Source organism: Eucalyptus grandis, chromosome 3 (assembly GCF_016545825.1).
Source record: "Eucalyptus grandis isolate ANBG69807.140 chromosome 3, ASM1654582v1, whole genome shotgun sequence".
Taxonomy (NCBI): Eukaryota; Viridiplantae; Streptophyta; class Magnoliopsida; order Myrtales; family Myrtaceae; genus Eucalyptus; species Eucalyptus grandis.
The window spans coordinates 22,843,868-22,861,187 of NC_052614.1; the positions used below are offsets into that span (position 1 = coordinate 22,843,868).

A 17,320-nucleotide genomic window follows, 5' to 3' on the forward strand; every position below is an offset into this window, starting at 1 on the left:
GAATTTTGTTATTTGATACATAGCGATTAACCAGATTTTGTTGTTGTTGTCTTTTCCTTTTTAATAAATTTGTATTTTTTTTAGATATCTTATTTATTATATTAAGGTGGCTATACTTATTTAATTTTGAAAAATTCTTATCGTTCAATATGGTTACTGATATTTATTATTTTGATTATTAGTATTTTAGTTAATTTATTTCTCTTCCATTTTCTATATTTTTCAGTTTTTACATCAATTAAGGATAAAAGAGAGGCTTACTTGAAAGTAAGAATGAGATGAAAATATACTTTCACTCCTTAAAATTTACGTACACTGCACATACTAATAAAAATATAACAAACTGCTGGAACAAAATAAAAGTTTAGAGGTTATTGTATGACAGTTGAAAAATCAGTAGCAAACTGATAGTTTCCCAAAATTCAGAGAAGTTTTGTGTAATTTCCCCTGTATAGTGGAAGGGGTTGAACCATCTTTATTTACACAAGTGGGCCATTGACTAAACTCAATCGGTGTTCATCGACATTCCTTAATCTTCAACTAATGCCTTGCCTTAGTTTACCAATGTCTAAGCTTCTCTTGTGATGACTTTGATAATTGAACCGAGGTAACGGATGAAAAAGATATAGAAAAGCTACTCATAGACTCATAGTGAAGGTTATCGTGCTTGCTGGCCATGATTGTGGAATGTTGCTGATTTTCCACCGACAAGTTGACTCAAAGATCAGAACTAACATCGTTAATTCTCCACCAAATTCTAGAATCTCTGTTTCTTTCTCTATGTTTATTTTATACTGAATAAATCCTAATTTTGACTAAATATTTAAGATAAGATTGCATAAAAAATCAGAGACCAATTTGGCCCCAACAAAAAATAATTTCGCATCACCTAGGTATTAATATCATTTGAATGGACTAAGTTTTTTTTTCCTATTTCATTTCCCTCATTTTACCCTATAAAATTATTTTAAAAAAGAAAGAGAGAAAAGAAGCCCATGGGGGCTGGGCCTTCGTGCCCAGCACCCCTCTTCTTCTCCCCGACACGCGCGGGTCCAGGGCCCAGCTGTTTTCTTTTTTTTTCTTTCGGCCGGCCCGGCCTCTCTCTTCCCCTCCTTCCTCTTCCCTGCAACCCACACGCGTGAAGGACGCCCTACCGAGGTAGAGCAGGGTAGACCGACGGCGGGGGCGCGCCTTCAATGCGGTAGAGTAGGCGGTGCAGAGCAGAGCAGGTGGGCGGCTGAGGAGACGTCGGTTCGGCCGCACCAAGGCCAGTCGGCATGCCAAGGACCGGCGGCCGAAGCCTCAGTCGACCGGCCCCCTCGGCCTATAAATAGGGCGTCGGGCGGAGGCCAAAAAGACCCACGAAGAGAGATCTGAGGGCTTTCTTCGGAGAGACATCCAAAAAGCCCGAGAGATCTGAGCGAGAGAGAGAGAAGCTTGAGATCTGAGAGAGAGGGAGCTCGAGCAGAGACTGAAAGTGAGTGGTGAGGTGAAGTCATCGGTCGCCGGCACGCCTTGTTTCCGTCCAAGCTGCGGTAGGTCCCGCTTTTGTTCAGTTGGGGTCTGTTTAAAGAGGATCCCGGCTCGGGAACGAGCGAGGCGGACGGACGCAGCCCGATCTATCGAGCTCATCCGCCGTCCGACGTCTTCGAGCCAGGTAGGGAACGCTGTCGACGGCCCCCCCACTCTTTTCTTTCCTTTCGTTCCTGTCTCGGGCTCGCCGGACCGGGCTGCCGTTGCCCGATCCGACCGAGATTCGACCTCATTTATGTGTGTGCTGCGTTTTTGGGGTTTAGTGTGTTGATGGCGTCGAGTCCCTACTCGAATTCGAGCTCGTTGTTCTCGTTTCTAGTCCCCATCCACCGATGCACCATACATGTTCGACGAAATGCCCGAGCGAGACTCGCGCGGCTGCTCTTAATCTTTCTGTCGCTGTTGCTTGTTGAGTGAGTTTTGATAGGTCCATACCATCACCCCTCCGTTTCGTACGATCTTGTTTCAACGTTTTTGTGCGTGTCGCGCTTCGCGAGTGACCGATTCTTCGTCAGCGATAATGAAGAGTGGCGGCTGTGGCCATTGGTTCCGAGCCGGCGGCGTCGGTCCGGCAGCTTTCGGAGGTGCGGTGATGCGTATGTTTGGTCGACTTCGATAAAGGGCGCTCCGGCCTGGATTTTGTTGTTCGGGAATGGCCTTCGGCGATGACCACGCGTGAAGAAGATGGTCGCTCGGGGGGGAGGGGTCAAACAGAAGAGGAGGGTGACAATTTTATTAAATGAAAAAGTTTCCCTGTTTATCTCTTGGTCAATGAAGTATAAATAGCGGGGCTACTCTCGTCTAGTATGACTTCGCGTAAGAGAGAGAGATTGATAAAAGACATAAATAAAGAAAAGACAAAAGGAGAGGGAGTGTGGGAGAAATGTTTAAAACGAAGGTAGGGGCGGGGCAAGTGCGCGAGACCCGGGTCAGTCAAGCCAGACCTGAATCGGGCCCGTGCTCGGGTCTGGCCGACCCGGATCAGTCTGTTATATTATTATATTATAATTTTTAGATATTTTTAAATAAAAAATCCAAGTATTTTGCGAACTTGGCCTTTCAAAGCCAAAGAATTTGAAAGGTAACGAATGGATATGATGAGTCTAATTCAGATCTTGAGGTAGAAAGGAAATTTGAATGTGCAATTGCCGATGTAGTATAGAAACTGATATTTTAGTTTTGGTAATGAACCAAAAAACTATGAGATGTGGAGGCTAATGGCTGGCACTAAATGTTAGGCAAACTCCCAATTCATGACTTATAATTGAAGTTTTTAGCCTAAATTTGAGATGGCCATTTAAAAACTCAAGTAAAATATTAAGAGAAATATTTTATTCCTACACAATTTAAAAAAGTAAGATTATGGACTTAATTACACTAGTTAATCGAATCATGCCCTTTTAGAACCTAATCCCTTAGGTTTGATTTTTTTTTTATTTTTTATGTATTAAAAAGGATTCTTACAAATACATTTTAGTACTTTCCCCAATTTCAGAAATTTTTGAGGTCTTCTTTTCCACATTAGGATGACTCACCCACCTTCTTTTTCTTTGCTTTTTCGCTTTCGTTTCCTTGTCATTATCTTTGCTTCTTCACAAATTTTTCCTCGGATTCCGCGGGCCACTTTTGCCGTGAATGAGGGTATATATATAGTTTGAATAATTTTCTTGATAAATGATTCTTCTAGCCACCATTTTATAAATGATGACATGCTTTCACCGATCCTAATTAATGATGCATTTTATTATAATTGCTAGTAATATTTGGAATTTTTTCCAATAATGTTAAAAAATAAAAGATGAAAACTTTCACTCGGTAAGCATGTGCTCTCCATTATTTGTAGTTTGACAAAAAAGTCGTGCTTATTTACAATTAATGATAATAAGTACACTAAAATTTATGTATTAAGTGATGTGATCAAATCATAATTATATATTTAACCAGTGAATAAATTTAATAACCTATATTGAAAATCAAAAGAATTCTCATGTTCTTTTAAAAAGTCATTTTCGGAAAAGTAAACCTTCCAAATCTCTCTAGCCTAATAATTGAGAGAATCTTAAACTTTCCACTTGTTATTAAAAATGTCATTAAGTTTCAACTCTATTTCATCTTTTTTTGTCCTAAAATGTCATGGAATCTTAATTTTCTTGGAAAGTGTCTTGAACTTTCAACTTCATTAAATTAATTTAGATATTGCAGGAGGATGTCCATTTCGTGTATAGGATAAGTAAGTACAGTAGATCAATTCAGATCCAAAAACTTTAGATGCAAAAATTTTCCCCTCAAACTAAGACTAATAAAACTACTGTTTCATGATGTAGACCAAGACTTGCAAGAAGATTTTTTGGCGACATTTATGGGGATAACTTACCATGTCTATTACCATAACAAAAGAAAATCTTACCATGTCAACAAAAATGTCACTATATAATACTTTCATTGCTTTTTGATGCCTTAAGAATAAAGTAGGAGCAAAAGGGAGGAGACACTTTGATTTCCTTCGGGGATTTGAAGGAAAAACTAAGGGAAGAACTAGAGCAAAGATGAACTTCTTTGCATTGTGCTTGTGTGCAAAATGAAAAAAGAAAAGAAAAGAAAAGAAAAGGGAGAGAATATATATACATAAGATGAACTTCCTTGACACGCATCAGCGACATTATATTGTGGCATAAGTGATTGTTAATAAAATAGTACTTTTAACAGTTTTCAGGCAAGCCAAACGCGTTTTATAATATTGCTCAGTGGAGAAGATTTTGTTTCTCCATAAATATGATTCTACATACTATTTAATCAAAATTTGTATTAGCGATGGCCTGAAGTGCAAATGTACCATCATAAAATTGACTTAGATTAGAACAAGTAGACACATTCAGTCGATGGTCGGCACAACTATATAGGGGCACTCCACACCGATTTAATTAAACTATGTCTCTCCCTCCAAACTGCAATAAAATTTGGGTTTGCTATTATGTAATACTAAGGATGATTGGTAATTGACACCTAGAAGTTAGATGAATTCTTGAATGTTTTAAAGCATTTCATCAATGAGAATATATACATATTGAAAAGTAGGAACATGAAGTTGCCAAATTTATTTTGACTTGTGTTTATACTATTAAATTCTTTAAACTCTGGTCACTGTGATACAATCACCCCAAATTTTCTTTGTTACTAAAAATCTTAAATTATGTTAACTAGTGACATCAATACTCAATCTCAACAAAACCCATAAACTTGTACACTAGAACAAATTTGGGATATTGGTTCACACCGGGTAAAGTTTAGGATTTTCTAGTGGTAAACAGAGGGTATTTGTGTCATACTAGAACAAATTTACCAGAAAAGAGTTTGGATATTTACTGTCGGGCATAATTTATGACATTTGGTTGTATTTTTCTGTTTTGACCTTCAAAAGAAGAGAAATCAGAGTAAAGAGATACCTTATCATCACCACCACCATCATCATCATCATTATGGAGAAAGATCCATTGAAGAACTAATCTTTTAGGTCCGAATCCTATTAAAAAAGTAACGTATGAGCCAAACTGGAGCAAGTTATATTTGTCGTTGCATCCGAGTAGGCTCCAATTCGAAAACTTTAAATAAAGGCCAAAATGATTTATAAAATTTTGAACAACCAAAATGGATCTTTCTCCCTTCAAATCTAGAAAACTGTGCCTGGCTAACATGATTTACAAAATGAAAATCGACTTTAGTTCAAAAGAGTATTTCTTTTTACTATGGTAATGGACTTTTGGAAATCCAATACTGCTGGAGCTAATGCAAGTGGCTTTGTAACATACATTTCGTCAGACCAAATGCACAGCCCCACACAATTTTGCAGATAAAATAGTCAGTTTTATAAGTCACTTTATAGCATGTTGATAATTTCATGATCTTCGACACGTGTTAATAATATAATTTTTTAACGTAAGTGCTCGCTGATAATACAATACTTCAGTAGGGAAATGAAATTTATCCACTGGATACTGCAATATTTAACAGGCTCAAAAGTGATGGGGCTAAATTCCTGAATGGGATCAATAGCTTAAATATATTAATGAAACACCTTTTTCCAATATAAAATATATTAAAAAAAGAAAATATGTCTATCTATCTTGAGCTTGACCACTTTTCTGACTTATACCACAGCAGCACTTGTCTTTTATTTTTGGTTTTATTTCTTATCACTGCTTATGCATCGAAATTTCCTCAGCTATTTTATTATTCCTGGGCAGGCATGGCCTCGGATTTTCTGGTGCTTTAAAATTTTCACGCGCGAAGACAACGACTATACGCGTGGCTACCGTTCCCGGTCGATGAAGTACTAATTTATATCTAGCCTGACAAGTTTGAATTATTGATTGCGAGTTGCTAGCTGGTTCCATTATATAATTCAAGCCAATAAAGAGGCAAAGGGTAATAACAAGGCATTTCGTGTTTCTTGAGAGCCATTTTGGTTTATCTTCTCTGTCAGAGTTGAAAGCAAAAATCAGGGGTAGAGTCAGAGCAAAGACAAAATGCATCGTCCCATCTTTGGGCGTTCTTTTGCCGTGCTCGTGGCACCCATCCTTCTCTCCGTGCTCGCGTTCCGTTTTCTCAATAAGAAGAAAGCTAGCAAGCGTGAAAATGCAAAAGATGCTGATTCTGGTGCATTCTGTTCGTTGACTGCGGAGATGGGAACTAGTGCCGATGGATCTAGTTCATCTCCTACGGAGACTAATAATGGTGCGTCTAGTTCAACATTTGGAGATAGTTACGAGGTGTTCTTGAGCTTTAGAGGCTCAGATACTCGATATGGCTTTGCTGATCACCTCTACGATAGGCTCATTGAAGCTGGAATTCGTGCTTTTAGAGACAATGAGGCACTCTACCAAGGCAAGGAGATTGGCCCAAATCTTTTGGCGGCCATTAAGAATAGTAAGATTTTCATCCCCATTCTCTCAGAGAATTATGGAAGAAGTCATTGGTGCCTCAATGAACTGGTTGAAATAATGGAGTGCAACAATAATAACACGGAGACGATAGTGTTGCCTATATTTTACAAAGTGTCACCAGCTGATGTACGGCATCAAACTGGGAGATTTGGAGAGCAATTTACGGAGCGTGAAAAACGTTCGCGTGGGAGGGACATAGACCCAACAATTTTGGAGAAGTGGAAGCAAGCGCTCAGAGAAGTTGCTGACTTGAAAGGATGGGAATCAAATGGGTACTTCATTATTTCACCAAAACATTCTCTACTTTCTTTTTATTTGTGGGGGTGTTTACGGTTGTTCTGATTCTCACCTGCGTCGTTTTTGTTCTTTTCTTTTTATATAAAAAAGCAATAAGATCTTGCTGGCACTAACTAACATACTGCGATGCATGAGTTTTAAAGTTTTTTGCTTTAACGACATTGACCGATCTAATTAGAGATTTTATTGTTATGATCCCATTCGTTTGAATAATAAGATTTTATGAATGAATTTTTACTCTTATATCCAAAGATTTTGTAACATTGTGCTTTTTTTCTTTTCTAGTTTATAGAATAAGCTACATTAATCTTCATCACAAACTTTTCTAATTACGTATTTGTTTGAGTTAATAGTACAACTTATTGGCGGTTCCTGATCAAAGCTCGTAATGTCATGTATCGTGCATGTTGATTGAGCCTTGATTCCTTATCTTCCCAAGTTACATTTGTTACATTATTAATGTTGTTCATTAGTTGCTATTAATTATTCTTACAAAAGAAATATGTCATTGGTAGACATAATGATTGCCTATTGGATTTTGCTTATTCAAACCCAATAGAAAATTTTCATTGTCACGCCCACATAATCCCTAATATCTTTAACAAACAACAAATTTAAAATTTAATTCAAATCCATAATTCATATAGTATTCAATATTCTCTAGCGACACCCTCAAGTTTCTTTTGGCACAATAAAGTCAAGAGTAATAATGGAATGGGGCACGCCATATGATGCAACCACCGCCATTTCCTTCTTCAATCTTAGGGTATGAGATAATATATGGAGTTGTGGCAAAAACTATTCTTTAAGTTTTCCAATTTATCCTCTGATTTGTTTAGTATCATGTTATCATTTGTTAAACAATATAAAATTGCTATTTCCATGTATTTGAAAAATTGTCACATTTGATAGGTCAGAAGTAAAATTGGAAAAAGAGGTGGTCCAACGAGTGTTGTTTGAACTGAAGAAAAAGTTTGAGTTGGTTATTCCTGAGAATTTGGTCGGAATTGATAAACATGTCAAGAAAGTTATGGAATCTGTACATAAAAATTCTCATGGCCCCCTATTTATTGGCATCCATGGAATGGGAGGCATTGGCAAGACTACTCTTGCTAAAACCATCTACAACAAACTCTCCAATCAATTTGAGGATCGTAGCTTCATTGCAGATGTAAGGGAATCATGTAAGTGTAAAGGACTTGACTACTTGCAAATCTATTAATCTCTGCTATATTGAAGCAAGAAAAAAAAATTTCTAGTCAGGATGAAGGTATTTACTTCATTTCATCCAATTTTAAAAGTAAGAAAGTCCTCATTTTCTTGATGACGTGGGTGATGACAAAGAATTGGAGGCTTTGGCTGGAAATCGTAATTGGTTTTCTTCGGGAAGTGTGATTATTATTACCACCCGAAACAAGAAGATTCTTGACAATGCTGAGGTGGACTACCAGTATGAACATGAGGAAATGGATCAGAATAACTCTTTGATTTTGTTCAGTAGACATGCATTTCGAAGCGACACTCCTCCAAAGGACTTTGAGGACCTTACCCGTAAGGCTGTGGCCGCCACCGGAGGGCTTCCCTTATCTCTTCAGGTTGTAGGTTCATTTTTGTGTAATCAAAAGCCAAATGAATGGGAAGGTGTGATAAAAAAGCTACAAAATGTCCCTCATCAGAAAGTGCAAGAAAAGCTAAGAATCAGTTATGATGCGTTAGACTTTAATCAAAAACAGATATTTTTGGATATCGCTTGTTTTTTCATTGGCACTGACTTGAGAATCGCATCCTACATGTGGGACGCCTGTAACTTTTTCCCAGGGGAGGGCATTCTAGTATTGAGATTAATGTCATTAATAAAAGTTGGAGAGAATCATGAGCTTATAATGCATGACCACTTGAGAGATATTGGAAGGGAAATTGTCCGCAACGAAAATAGGCTAGAGCCTGGAGAACGTAGCAGGCTATGGAACTTCGAGGAAGCCTTGGAAGTGCTAGAGGGAAATGAGGTAATTGTTTCTCTTCTTTTGTTCTCTTAGTCCATGTTCTACTGACAAAGTGATGCTGGTCCTCTACTTAGTGCTTGCCCTAGTGAGCAGTGAAACTATTATTGTCCTCATGTCGTATTGACATGATTAGAAATTAGGAGGTTGCTCTATCTTAGTAAGTAGTGCAGCTTTATCTGAGATTTTTCTTACTTAATTGCACATTACAAAGTTTTTTCCAAGAACAAGGTACTTTAAAATTTATTAGAAACTTAATGGGGTATTCTACATTGGAAAGATTTGAATTTATATAATTGAGTATGCTGCCTTGACACGGGCAACAAACTTAATTATTTCAACCATTCTACCCTGATTGAAAATAATTACTTAGGTTATATATAAATCTTTAGAATTCTATTCTCCAGGTGTTAGAATTAATACAATTGGACATAGCTGTGCACTTCATTTTCATAAAATTTCAATCATTATTCCCAAATTGAGAATGGAAGGGTATTTTTCTTTTTGTTATATTAGGTTAGTGAATTGTGTTTTACCAAAATGCACATGATAGAACAAGAACATATATAGACATACAAATGTTAGGCGTATTTCATGCAACCTATTTATTACCTGAGAGCCAATCGATATATAAGCAATTTCAAAGCTAATGTCTATTTATTATGTCAAAGTGTTACATCATATTAAATAAGCTAAACTAATCGCAAGAAAAATGAATATGTGGTATATTTTATTTCTAAATAAATTTGTATAACTAACTTTTACAACCAAAAAGGTACATTATTTGATACAAAATTTTCAGTATTTTTGTTGGGTTCATTAAGTCAAAATCAAAGTGGTTTTGATGAAACTGATACAAGATCTTTTAAGTTTATTCCTACGTTTAATCAAAATATATAAAATTATCTTCATGTGTTATCTAAAAGTACAATCAACTTTGATGATACAAATAAACAAAACAAAATAAAAAAATGAATGAAAAAAAAAAAACATTCATAGCTCGCTCCTTGGATAAGTGTAAGAAAAGCATGGACAAAAATAAGACACAAGGACGACTTGAACGGAGAAAATAAACAAAAAACGAAAAAGACATTTAGGCTCTGTTTGGTACAAATTTGTTTATATTCCAAGCGTCATTTAACAACTATTTCTGACATTCTTTTGAACTCCATCAATCATGACCACAAACGACATTTACAAATTATTAAAAATTTGGTAACAAAGATCATATACTAAGTTTGTTGACAAAGATTATAAACAAAAAAACGATGTTGTTTTTGTGTTGATTGACATGGCTTGCTATGTGTGTCAGCACATTGAGCGATGTAGGGCATATGTGGTGATTTGATGATGAAAATGGATGGAACTTGTAACGGGTGTCCGTTTTGTTCCATAATAAAAGGTTTGAGTTTTTTCTTTTTCTTTTCGGTGTAGCCTGTTATTTTCGTCCTAGATGTAAACTGTTTTTTTTTTTTTTTTTTTTTTCTGAAAGTTTGAAAGATAGTATTACTTTTGCGAATACAAAAGGTCGGGCTTGCTTTTGAGATTTGGCCATAAATGTACTCAAACTCTTTCGATCGATGATTGAAGATTAAAGATCTACACACTTGAAGACAAAGAATTTTGATGACAGATAGGATTTCTTAATATTTCAAGAGAGAAGTTTGTCAGGGAAATGAATAATCTGAGCATGATTACTTCTCTTGGAAGTTGGTTCCTTTATAATTTGTTATAAGTACTCTTGGATTCCTTTCAGGTGTTGAGATCTAATTTCTTCTCCACTAGTTATGTCTTCTCCCCTGAGTATCCATGAAATCTGGTACACCATTGTGAAGTACAACAACAAAATTTCTAGTTCGGAGAAACTGACCTTGATTTAGAAATTGATGAAATTTCTGTATTACTTAACTTCTCATGCATGAGTAATTTTTCTTGGTGAAAGCTTGCTGCACATTTGGATTAGAAATATTTATAATCTATTCTGATGAAGCAATTGTTCATTCCATTGATTCAAAAATGGAATAGAAATAGCTGTTCTCTCAAAATCAGGAATTACTATTCCTAGGGGCCCGAGGAAATAATAGCTATTCCATGAAACCTAGAATAGCTTCAAATTTCATAATTCAAAAATGAATTTGCTTTTTTAATAATGAATTATATTAAAATAAAGAAAATTTATAAAATAAGGATTTTTTTATACTTGATCATTTCAATTAATAATTTATTTTAAAAAGAATAGAGAGCATAAATATAATTAATATTCAAAGTAACTATTAATAAAATAAAAATCACACTGGAAAATATTAATATAACTACTATCACAAGTTTAGTTACTCATAGTTAGTTATGAATCCAATGGCAAAAACAAAAACAAGTAAATGTTATTTTAATTGTAAGTAGCAAGCCGAGTAATATACACAAAAATTATACATCAGAAAAGGGAAAAGAAAAAGGACTTTATAAGGTTATTTTTTCTTTAATTTAAGAGAAGTTTGTTCTTCCCAATTATCACATTTATTACAATAATCATGTCCTTATGTGACTATAGTTCATTTGCATATCTAATATGAAAATTATAAAGAGAGAAATTATATATCTATAAATATTTGATCAAATTAACTTTCGATTTTGCAGAGTAATTTATTAAATCCCATGTATTGCTAACTAGTATTGAAATGAAGCTACATTCAGCCAGTAGATCAAAGTGTAAAAGTACGTTAATAATATGTTTAAGAAACCATAAACAATTATTCAGAAAAAGATAAAACCCAAAAAAAAAAAAGAATACATTAATTTTTTTTATTCGAGTACTTATGGACAATTTCAAACAAAGTAGACATCCTTCACTTTGTTACCCTTTATAAATACAGTTTATTGGCCAAGGAATCAAATCTTCAATTTGCTAATCTCTAAAAGACATTGATGCATATTAATAGAGGTATGAAGAAATGATATTAGATTATTTTAATTGATGTAATAAGTGCTAATGAACATTGATTCTTACTTATAGGGAACAAAAAGGTTGAGGCCATTTATCTGAACAAAGGCAACTCAGAAGGCTTTGGCAGAACAATGGACCAAGGCAATAATGTTCTCACGGGAGAACAATTCAAGAAGTTAAGGAATCTAAGGTTCCTTCGATGCGAGAGGGGCACATTTTAATGGAGATTTTAAGGGCTCAATGAAGGAGTTAAAATGGCTTCATTGGGAGTATCATCCCTCGCCTTTTGACGGAAATAATTTTCATGTAAAGGAATTACGTGTGCTCAAGTTGTGGGGAGAGATATCGGATAAATGGCAAGGATGGAGTTCCATCACGGTAAGATGGAAGAACAAGTCTTTTTCCTTTTCTTTTGAATCATGATCACTCTGAGCTAACCTCTCGATGATTATAATATTTCTTATCAGATGGCAAAGAAGCTAAAATATCTCAACCTTGCAAATTGTCGATCTTTAGAAGGAACTTCCTTCCTCTCAGCTTTTGAGAATTTGGAGGTTCTGATCTTGCACGGATGTGAGGAACTAAAGCAAATTGACTCTTCGATTGGAAACATGAGGAGTCTGGAATGCTTGGACTTGACAGGGTGTGATCTCCTCGAGGGACTGCCAGCAGAAGTGGGTAAATTAAAAACACTGAAGCAACTCATTCTACATTGGACTTTTATTTCTTCACTGCCGGACAGCATTTGGGCTTTGCAGAATCTAGAAATTCTAGATATTCAGGCCGCTCAGATAGAAAATTTACCAGAAAGTGTAGGGGCTTTGCATAATCTAATAATTCTGAATATTAGTCAAACTAACATAAAAAAATTACCCAATGGTATTAGAACATTGAGAAAGCTCCAATATTTATCTGCTGCAAATTGTGAAAAACTGGAAGAGGAAATTCCGGAAGGCATCTATAATCTTTCTTCCCTGCATCACCTTGATTTGTCTTTTTGCTATAAGCTCCCATCGCTGTCGGTGCTTCCTTCCAGCTTAAAATATTTGAGCATCACCTGTAAAAGTCGCCGATTGTCTTCACTTTCCAACCTAACCCATCTCAAGAAACTAAGACTACTAGATTGCGAATCCCTCGAGTGCTTCGGGGAGCATCCATCAGCACTATTAGAAAAATCTGTAAACACTCCCTTCGAATTGGAAATCCTGATAATTGTTCGCTGCAGGCGTATGGAAACGCTAGACGTTTCACAATTTAACCATCTGAGGAGATTACAAGTGGAGGATTGTGATAAGGTACTTGAAATTCGAGGTCTTAACAAATTGGAATATTTGGAAAGCTTGGAAATCGCAGCTTCCAAATCTCCCAAAGCTTGTTCTATTGAAAGGTTAGACCTCCCAATGTGCAAGAAATTGAGGATATTCGAAGCTAAAAGTTGCATAAACTTAATTGAAATTCAAGGCCTCGATAAGTTGGGGTCTTTGGAAGGGATAGATATTTCTGGGAGTACTTCAATTGTGAAGCTAGACCTTCCAAAGTCCAAGGATATGAAGATATTCAATGTTAAAGATTGCGTAAGATTGGTTGAAATTCAAGGCCTCGATAGGTGGGAGTCCTTGAAAGGAATAGATATCTCTGGGTGCACTTCAATTATAAGGCTGGACCTTCCAAAATCCGAGGGTATGAAGATAATCAATGCTAAAAATTGTAAAAACTTAGTTGAAATTCAAGGCCTCAATAGGTTGGAGTCCTTGGAAGAGATGGATATCTCTGGGTGCGAGTCCTTGGAAGAGATAGATATCTCTGGGTGCTCTTCAATTGTGAGGTTGAGCCTTCCAAAATCTGATGGTTTGAAGATATTGGGTGATACGAATTGTCAAAAGTTGGTTAACATTCAAGCCCAAAATTCCTTACAAAGGACAGAACACTTTGCTAAATATTTTATTCAGGGGCTGGGTCGTCCAATGTTCGAGGATTTGAGGGAGTTATATGGTGGATTATACAAAAGCTTATATGGAGTTTAAAGGTATCATAGGTTGAAGTTCTTGCAAATACTAAGTATGTCTGGATGCATTTCCTTTGGAAGGTTACCAAATACATGTTGCTTTGACTTGGTAATCAATCGTTGTGACAACCTTCATGATATTCAGAGCCTAGAGAGATCCAGGGCTTGAGAAGTCAACATCTCTCGAACACATTGCCATCATAGGATGTTGCTCGATCGAGATCTTACTTGATTTGTCATCATGTACCAACTTGGTCAGTTTGGTTGTGCAAAATTGCGAGAAATTGACGATGCTTCATGGGCCCAAGAAATTGGAGAAACAAAGGAAATTGGACATTTCTGGATGCAAGTCACTTGAAACAATACCAAAATTATTCAGAGCACGGCGTTATCGAAATTACAAGAATAAGCCATTTTACTTGTATCCTAGAATGATAGAATTTGGAGAAGATGATTGGGATTAATCGGAATAATTGAGACGATCCACATTATCTGACAAAGTGCGTTAATCAGGTAAGGTACCTCTCTATTTAGAAATCTATCGCCCAATTTTCATTTGTATTTCTTGTTTGTAATTTATTTTAAGATTTTTATCTTTTCATCAGTTCCCTGGTTAACAGTGTAATTGTTTTCATAATTGAACGCAAGGAATTCTGAGAGATGGTCATGGAAGTTAATGTGTGTTTTGGCAAGATGTTTCCGATCATCATGCCAGTATTGGAAATAGATCGAACGGCCTCCTATTTGTCATTAGTCTTCGGGTAATATTATTCATCCTATGCAGAAAAATATGGATTTTCTGCGTTTGACTATTTCTCGAATGCTGGAGTTACTGAATGAAAATTGATGTATATGGGAATTTGATAGAATATGGAAGGTAATCATATATGTCAAGAATTGTTAAATGAAGGACCCTGTATGGAGTTCCTTTCGATGCGAAGTCTTAGGGCCTGTTTGTTAATGTTCTTTTTTTCTGTTTATAAACAAAATTTCTGTTTTTTTGTTCTAGGGAACAAAAAAAGAACAGAAATGCGTTTGTTTGCGTTTTTGTTCCAAATCTATTTTTTTGTTCCTAGGAACACATTTGGAAAAGAAACAAGTTTCTTGTTTCGGAACAATTTTTAAGAACAAATTTTCTCTTTTTCTTTCTTTAACAATTTTTCTTCTCTTCTTTTTTTCTTCTTCTCTTTTTCTTTTTCTTTGGGTGGTGACCTCGCCGGAGCGTCGCGAAGTCGCCGCCTGGCGAGGCTCGGCCTCGCCGGCGAGGCTCGGTGGCCTTGCCGTGAGCCTTGCCGTGGGCGGGTGAGGCCGCCGGCCCTCGTCGGCCGGTTGCCGGCCATGGCCGAGGCCGAGACCGGCCAAAAGAAGAAAAAAAAAGGAAAAAGAAAAAAAGAAAAAAAAAAAAAAAAAAAAATTAAAAAAATTAAAAAATTAAAAGAAACAAAAAAAGAACACAAATTTACTAAACGTGTTTCTGTTCATTTTTTATTCCCGGAACAAGTTTACAAAATGCGTTTTTTTGTTCAAAAATTGTTCCCCGGAACATAAACATTTTTTTCTATTTCTGTTCCCTAGAACAATCTTTAAACAGAAATGTTACCAAACGCCTTTAGTTTGCTATGCGCACACCAAGTAGATCACGACTGCATGTATCTAAGGTATGCCTAAGAATGAATTAATGCTGTTGAGTATGCCTACACTACTGACTTGATACACAATTTGTCCAACCATTGTGTTGCAAGCATTTTATCTCACAAAATGTTTTGCATTAGCTGATTCCGCTAATCGAATCGGTCGAGAAACGCTAAATGCAAGAACAAAGTCTTCTCAACAAAGTCTTCTTCTAGTAGTGTGGTTGTGAATAAACTAGGAAACAGGCCAGAAGCAAAACCATTGTAAATTATTTGGATTAATCGAGTAAATTGCAACTCGAATTTTAATAACTACTAATTCGTGCTCACTTTTTTTAATCTGGGATATTCCTAAAAGTCCAAGGCAAATAATAGATTAGCGAAATAATTCTTCTTAATTTTTGTGGGGTTAATAATGCCATCTGTCATTTATCTGAACTTTTGAGACAAATCAAGCTGGCAGACATGAACGAGCGTGTCTTTTGACATAATCGAGTGCACCGTGAAATAATCCCTTAACATGTAAGCTCTTATTAGCGCATTTACTTGCTGAAAAGAAAAACACAGGAAGCGTTTCTGTAGGTTTCCTGTTTGATTCCTTAATCCTGTATGCCAATTGAAGATTTCTTGCATTCATTATGATGTATAAATATCATTAATGATAAAGAAAAAAGTCATACTAAATTCGGCAAAAACAAGCAACTTAGGTTGAATTCACTATGCTAACTTGATCAAAGCTTCTGTGCTTGATGATATTAGATGCCTATTAGTGGGATTGGAAGAGTTGAAGAAAATTAATATTGAGTTTGACTCGCACAGATTTGTAAATTTTGGGGTATTATTTCGTAGTTTGCTGATGTTAGTTGCTAGATTGATCTCAATTGATTCACTGGCAGGATTTGGTTTTATTCCACTGGTTATGATGTGAATGTGGAAATATTCAAAAGAGATTTCGAAAGGTACTTCTAAAGGGGAAGCAAAGTCATCAAAGGATCAGCAGCTCGATGTTTCTAGGACTTCTCGGAACGCTGACAACGCGTTCTTGGAAAGGTAAAGAATATTTGCCTAATATTTGTCCCACATTGCCCTGATTACGATCAATATAAGCACTGCTGAAACTGTCCGTTAAGAGGTTTTTGAAATTCTGAAAGTCTAGCCAATTAGTTTGATATAGTGCCCAATAATTTGGACGAATGTATTTCAATTTGGTATCATAATTGGCTCATGCATGGAGGTCTTTTAAAGTCTTTATTCAAAGGGAGTTCATCTGTGATTCAGGTTTGGATCTTCATGCTAAAGCGGAAGCTATTTGGTGTTTTTTTTCTTTTTTTTTTTGGTCAGAATAACAATATATATTCCATCCTTAAGTCTTAGTTTTTTGGTCAGAATAACAATATATATTCCATCCTTAAGTCTTAGTTTGTGAGTACAACGACACAGCATCAAAACAAAGAAGACTCCAAAGATCGGGAGGGGGATAGAGGGTCCAATTCTAAGGCAGGGAATTTTTCCTTTGGGCCTTAGCTACCTAGTCTGTCACTTTGTTGGATTCGCAATTTTTTTTGTTTTCTTAATTATTACAACCTAATTCTAATGCCATGGCCAACTTCAAATTGGAAAAGTTTTTCAAAAGATCTTGAGCTTTCGAACTAAGGGCAATTTAGTCCTAATATGCAATGACGTGTAAAATATGCTTTTACACTACATGACATGTATATGATGATTTTTTGTTTTTGTTTAATTTCGAAATTAATAATTGCTAAATAATTAAACATGCAATCCAAATTAAAAATCTAGCAACCTAAATTGATTGATTTGACTCTTTTTTTTTTTAAATTCGAAATAAGATTCCTATTCTAAATATGTAAACCCTAAAACATGCAATATTATAACCCAAACACATTTCAAGATAAACAAAGCGATCATGACAAGCTAAACCAAGGATATCACACATCATTCGGATCAAGGGATAA

At 35.9% G+C, this 17,320-nt stretch overlaps 2 protein-coding genes across 2 annotated transcripts; both read left to right on the forward strand.

The window, feature by feature from the left end:
• Window positions 1-5,855: 5,855 nt before the first annotated feature.
• LOC104439287 (disease resistance protein RUN1-like) lies at window positions 5,856-8,662 on the forward strand. Its single transcript, XM_039310547.1, has 2 exons — window positions 5,856-6,745; window positions 7,683-8,662. Exons 1-2 carry the CDS (start codon window positions 6,057-6,059, stop codon window positions 7,990-7,992), a joined length of 999 nt encoding a protein of 332 aa, XP_039166481.1. The 5' UTR covers window positions 5,856-6,056; the 3' UTR covers window positions 7,993-8,662.
• Window positions 8,663-11,784: 3,122 nt separating this feature from the next.
• Window positions 11,785-14,217, forward strand: LOC104439282 (disease resistance protein RPV1-like). Its single transcript, XM_018870674.2, has 2 exons — window positions 11,785-12,089; window positions 12,179-14,217. Exons 1-2 carry the CDS (start codon window positions 11,952-11,954, stop codon window positions 13,733-13,735), a joined length of 1,695 nt encoding a protein of 564 aa, XP_018726219.2. The 5' UTR covers window positions 11,785-11,951; the 3' UTR covers window positions 13,736-14,217.
• The last annotated feature ends 3,103 nt before the right edge of the window (window positions 14,218-17,320 follow it).

Excerpts from the sequence above, each read along its gene's own strand:
- LOC104439287 (XM_039310547.1), top strand. The coding sequence starts at position 6,057 with ATGCATCGTCCCATCTTTGGGCGTTCTTTTGCCGTGCTCGTGGCACCC. Across the intron at positions 6,746-7,682 it reads AAAGGATGGGAATCAAATGG|GTCAGAAGTAAAATTGGAAA; the intron begins GTACTTCATTAT and ends CACATTTGATAG.
- LOC104439282 (XM_018870674.2), top strand. The coding sequence starts at position 11,952 with ATGAAGGAGTTAAAATGGCTTCATTGGGAGTATCATCCCTCGCCTTTT. Across the intron at positions 12,090-12,178 it reads AAGGATGGAGTTCCATCACG|ATGGCAAAGAAGCTAAAATA; the intron begins GTAAGATGGAAG and ends ATTTCTTATCAG.